The sequence below is a fragment of a genome, unplaced genomic scaffold (genome assembly GCF_019419815.1).
Source record: "Pyrus x bretschneideri cultivar Hongxiangsu unplaced genomic scaffold, Pyrus_bretschneideri_v1 Contig105, whole genome shotgun sequence".
Lineage (NCBI taxonomy): Eukaryota > Viridiplantae > Streptophyta > Magnoliopsida > Rosales > Rosaceae > Pyrus > Pyrus x bretschneideri.
The window spans coordinates 526353-532237 of record NW_025999397.1 but is presented as its reverse complement, the minus strand read 5'-3'; the positions used below and the strand labels follow the sequence as shown (position 1 = coordinate 532237).

The 5885-nt window shown below is 41.1% G+C and overlaps 1 protein-coding gene across 1 annotated transcript; it reads left to right on the top strand.

The window, feature by feature from the left end:
* Positions 1–3159: 3159 nt before the first annotated feature.
* LOC108867711 lies at positions 3160–3787 on the top strand. The gene is made up of 2 exons (XM_018649120.2): positions 3160–3279; positions 3386–3787. Exons 1-2 carry the CDS (start codon positions 3160–3162, stop codon positions 3785–3787), a joined length of 522 nt encoding a protein of 173 aa, XP_018504636.2.
* Positions 3788–5885: the final 2098 nt, after the last annotated feature.

Sequence of the window (5885 nt, the reverse complement as noted above, 5' to 3'; positions counted from 1 at the left end):
TTTCCATTTCTCTCTTCCTTTCTCGAATCCCCTTTGAGTCTGTACAACCAAACCCCTAACCTTTGAATCTTGTCACACACTCACAGATCGAGTGCAAGGTTAGTATTATCGTGTTTCCCTCGACCTCACGAGTCGAGCCATACCCTTGGTTTGAGGAAAGGACCACAGAAACTTGAGATACCCGAGCTCCGGCAAGGAGTGTAATTTCTCTGACATGATCACGAAGGTCTTAGCTAGTTTTGAGACTTAGAAAGGTATTATTACAACTCTAGTGTTTTAGACTACTTTTGGTTAAGTTTAGATGTTGGAATAAGCTCGGTAGTGGGTGTGCAGGACTAGCCGGTTTTTTCAAGGATTTTTCCGATCATTTTTCATTGAGTTTAGGGCCTCAAACAGGCATGGATGTGTTCTCCTAGTTCAGAGCTTCATTTTGGTACAAATTTCATGAAATTTGGGGTTGAAACGACAAAGATATTAAGGTTTAAAGTTTTTCCAGAAATCGATGATTGCAGCTGCGGCCGCCGCCGGAATCCGGCGAACCACCGAAGAAGAAAGGGGAATATTCTGTCAAAGTTGACGGAATATACTAACGGCGTTAGGTAAAGTTAACGGTATATGTTGTTACTTAACAGAATATTCCCTAACACCGTTAGGGAATCTGTTAGTGTGCCAGACATGTGCCTTGGTCGGGGCATGGGATGTTGAAATTTTTTTCTAAAAATATGGGGATGCTTGTGGTGTTGAGTAGGCCACGATGGTATATTTAAACACCCTAATTGAGCAACGTATGAGAAGTTATTACAAAGTGTTGGTTATGTGCTTAAAAGTAACGTTACAATAGTTGTTTCACATATAGGTGAAACGTTTCCACAGGTCGAGCGCAGCCAGGTGAAACGTGGGGGTTATGACCTGGCTACATATCAGTGAGTGGGCTTCTGGTTATATATATATATACACATATATATGTGCACCTTATGTTTCCCATAAATTGTTTAAATGGTTTTTACGTTTTAAATGCCATGTCATATGCATTACATACTAGAATATGCATTTGTATAGTTGTGTATATTACTGCTTGACGCTGCGGACGCTCAGGTAAGCCTCTGGTGAGTATATTTTAATGGTAGTGATGATGTTGTGGATGATTATGTTGGATTGCATTTAGTGATTTATATCCTACACCCTGGTGTTAATGCTCTGCCCGAGGTCAGGGCCTAGCCTTCACGTGATCGTTTACCTCCCGCACCATATGCTCACCTTAGATCCAAGGCAGGTGCCAGCTTGTCGTACAGACCACAATAGATGGTTCCAACTCATAGGTGACTTGTGATACTTTGTATAGCCTTCACGTAATCGTAGCACTTGAGCGTATTTATTTACACCTAGCTTGTCATACAGACCATATTGGTGGTTCTGACTCATGTGCACCAAGTCTAAGGCAGAACACCTAGCTTGAGAGTATTTATTTACACTTAGCTTAACAGGTTTGTCATTGTTTTTATTAATGACATTTTGGTGTATTCCAAGTCTAAGGTAGAACACATTCGACATCTCACTTTGGTTTTGAACAAATTGAGAGAACACCAATTGTATGCTAAATTTAGAAAATGCCAATTTTGGTTAGATCAAGTGGCATTTTTGGTGCATGTAATATCGGCCCAAGGTATTTAAATGGACCCTCAGAAAGTAGTTTTTTTTGAAAATTGGGAGCAACCACGAACAGTCACTGAGGTACGGAGTTTTCTGGGCTTGGCGGGTTATTATAGACGGTTCGTTAAAGATTTCTCAATTATAGCATTACCACTGACAAGGTTGACGAGGAAAGATGTTAAATTTGAGTGGGACGATAATTGTGAATGGAGTTTCCAGCAACTAAAGTATTGTCTCACTCACGCACCTGTTTTGGCACTTCCAGATGATGGTGGTAATTTTGAGATTTACAGTGACGCTTCCTTGAATGGTTAGGCTGTGTGCTGATGCAGCATGAAAGGGTGATTGCTTATGCTTCACGATAGTTGAAGCCTTATGAGATGAATTATCTGACGCACGATCTTGAGTTAGCAGCCACTATCTTTGCCTTGAAGATTTGGAGGCATCACCCAAAGAGATCTTAACCTCCAACAACGGAAGTGGATAGAGTTACTTAACGAATATGATTGTACGATTGAGTATCACCCTGGTCGTGCAAATGTAGTGGCGGACGCATTTAGTAGAAAAACTCGAGGTTGAGTTAATGCTTTATATGCTTATCGTGTTCCTTTCCTCGCATAATTGAGATCCATTGGAGTGAAGTTAGGGGTGGAAAATCGGGAGAAAGCTTTACTTGCTAACTTTTAGGTTAGGCCGATTTTGATTGATCGTGTACTTGAGGCTTAGGTGAATGATGAAGAAATTCAGGAATTAATTCAGGTAGTGTCACAGGGGAAAAAGAAAGATCTCAAAGTGCGGGAATCTAATGGCATGCTTATGCAAGAGAAACGGATGTACGTACCAAATATTGCTGAGCTAAAGAAAGATATTCTTGATAAGGCACATGTTTCAGCTTATGCAATGCATCTTGGAAGTACTAAAATGTGTTATACCATTCAGTCTTTCAACTAATGGTCGGGCATGAAAAGGGAGATTGCCTAGTATGTGAGTAGATGTGCAATTTGCCAACAGGTTAAAGCTGAAAGGAAGAGACCTTTTGGGTTGATGCAACCATTTCCCATTCCCTAGTGGAAACGGGAAAATATTACTATGGATTTCATGTACAAGCTTCCTCGTACAAGGAATGCTTATGACGGCATTTGGGTGATAGTAGATCAGCTTACTAAATCAGCACACTTCATACTAGTTCGAGAGAACTATTCCCTAAGTCGATTAGCCGAGTTATTTATACCAGAAGTTGTTAAATACCATGGGGCACCGGTTAGTATTATATCTAATTGAGATCCTAGGTTTACTTCTAAGTTCTGGGTGGCATTTCAGGAAGCTCTTGGTTCGAGATTGCTTTATAGTACTGCTTATCATCCCTAGCTGGACAGGCAATCCGAGAGGACTATCCAAACATTAGAAGATATGTTGAGATCTTCGATATTGCAATTTGGTGATGCTTGGCATAAGCGTTTGGATTTGATGAAGTTTACTTATAATAATAGTTACCATTCTAGCATTAAGATGTCACCTTTCAAGGCGTTATATGGTAAATCTTGTCGTACGCTTCTTTGTTGGTCAGAAGTTGGTGAGAGGGTATCAGTGGGCCTAGAGATTGTGAACGAGACTACTCAGAATATTCAGGTAATTAAATCTAACCTGAAAGCGGCCCCAGGATCAACAAAAGAACCTTGCTGACAGACACGGCACAGATAGAGTGTATAATGTGGGAGATTGGGTATTTTTGAAGTTATCCCCGTGGAAAGGTGTTGTACAGTTTGGTAAGAAAGGTAAGTTAAGTCCTCGATATATCGGACTGTACCGGATCACCGAGCAGGTCGATGAAGTTGTTTACAGACTTGAGTTGCCTCCAGAGTTGTCAAAGGCGCACGATGTTTTTCATGTCTCTATGTTTCACCATTATGTTTCTGATCCGTCACACATGATATCTCCTCAACCACTAGAAATTAATCCAGATTTAACTTATGAGGAGGAGCTAGTGACAATTTTGGATTGTAAGGATAAGGTTCTGAGGAACAAAACTGTGCGTCTGGTGAATGTTTTGTGGAGGAATCACTTAATGGAGGAAGCCACATGGGAAACGGAGGATCGTATGCGAGATATGTATCCACGCTTGTTTTATGGATATTAGTGTATGAAATTTCGGGGATGAAATTTTCTTAAGGGGGGTAGGTTATGACGACCCATCCCGAATTAATATATATTTTATCCTCGAATGCGTGGAAATGACTATTTTGCCCTCATGTGCCTTGTGACGTGATGGTACATAGAAAATTTTAAATTTATTTTTATCGTTGATATAATTAAATTATTCTCAACGTCACGAGAATGTCGACACAATTCAGGGCTGAGTCTAGTTTGCAGTGGAAAAATTACGAAGGAAGAGAGGAAAGGACCACGGAAACTCGAGATACCCGAGCTCCGGCAAGGAGTGTAATTTCTCCGACGTGATCGCGAAGGTTTTAGCTAGTTTTGAGACGTAGAAAGGTAGTATTACAACTCCTCTAGTGTTTTAGACTACTTTTGGTTAAGTTTGGACGTAGGAATAAGCTCGGTAGTGGGTGTGCTGGAGTAGCCAGTTTTTTCAAGGATTTTTCTGGTCATTTTCCGTTGAATTTAGGGCCTCAAACAGGTATGGATGTGTTCTCCTAGTTGAGAGCTTCATTTTGGTACAAATTTCATAAAATTTGGTGTTGAAACGACAAAGATATTAAGGTTTAAAGTTTTTCCAAAAACCGGCGAGTGCAGCGGCGACCGACACCGGAATCCAGCAAACCATTGGAGAAGAAAGGGGAATATTCTGTCAAAGTTGATGGAATATACTAACAGCGTCAGGTAAAGTTAATGGTATATGCTGTTACTTAACGGAATATACGCTAACGTCGTTAGGGAATTCGTCAGTGTGCCAAGCACGTGCCTGCGCGTGGCTGGCGCGTGTGGCCATGCCTTGGTCAACGCGTGAAAACGCATGGGATGTTGAAATTTTTTTCTAAAAATATGGGGATGCTCGTGGTGTTGAGTAGGCCACGATGGTATATTCAAACATCCTAATTGAGCAACGTATGAGAAGTTATTACAAAGTGTTGGTTATGTGCTTAAAAGTAACGTTAAAATAGTTGTTTCACATATAGGTGAAACGTTTCCAAAGGACGAGCGCAACCAAGCGAGACTTGGAGGTTACGACCCTGCTACATATCAGTGAGTAGGCTTTTGGTTTTATATATATGTGTGTGTGTGTGTGCGCGCGCGCACGTGTGCCTTACGTTTCCCAGAAATTGTTTCAATGGTTTTTACGTTTTAAATGCCATGTCATATGCATTACATACTAGAATATGCATTCGTATAGTTGTGTATATTATTGCTTGACGCTGCGGACGCTCAGGTAAGCCTCTGGTGAGTATATTTTAATGGTAGTGATGATGTTGTGTATGATTATGTTGGATTGCATTTAGTGATTTATATCCTGCACCCCGGTTTTAGTGCTCCACCTGAGGTCAAGGCCTAGCCTTCACATGATCGTTCACCTCCTGCACCACATGCTCACCTTAGATCCAAGGCAGGTGCCAGCCTGTCATATAGACCACATTAGGTGGTTCCGACTCGTAGGTGACTTGCGATACTTCACATAGCCTTCACATGATTGTAGCACTTGAGCATATTTATTTACACGTAGCCTGTCGTACAGACCATATTGGTGGTTCCGACTCGTGTATAGGATTTGATTTAACTGTTGAGTTATAGATTCAACCGTACACGTGACATTAGGTGACTCCGGCTGATATGTCACTTTATATTAGTACAATTCACCTGGCTCACTTATTCATGGTTGAGATGATTGATATGGCATACATATGGTTTGTCATTCTCGAGCGTAGTTTTGCACCCCTCCAGTATCTAGGTAAACTTCAGTGTTGGTGGCTTACGAGGAATCTTCGGCGATTCTAACAGACATCCATCAATGCAGGGTTTCTTTATGTTCTGTATAATTATTACTTAGTCTTCTGGACTGCACTTCGATACCTCTGCTCTAGTTGTGTGTATCTTTACTCTAATCACTTTCACTCATACTTATAGGCCAGTCTAATGTAAGATAACTAGTGGTTTTATTTATTCGCATTTTCATATCATTACCACTTCCGCACAACTCACATGGTTACATCATCCTCACGTGACGGCCAGCATGCCTCGATTGAGGTCGGGGTGTGTCACTACAGGAGTTGGCGTAGGAT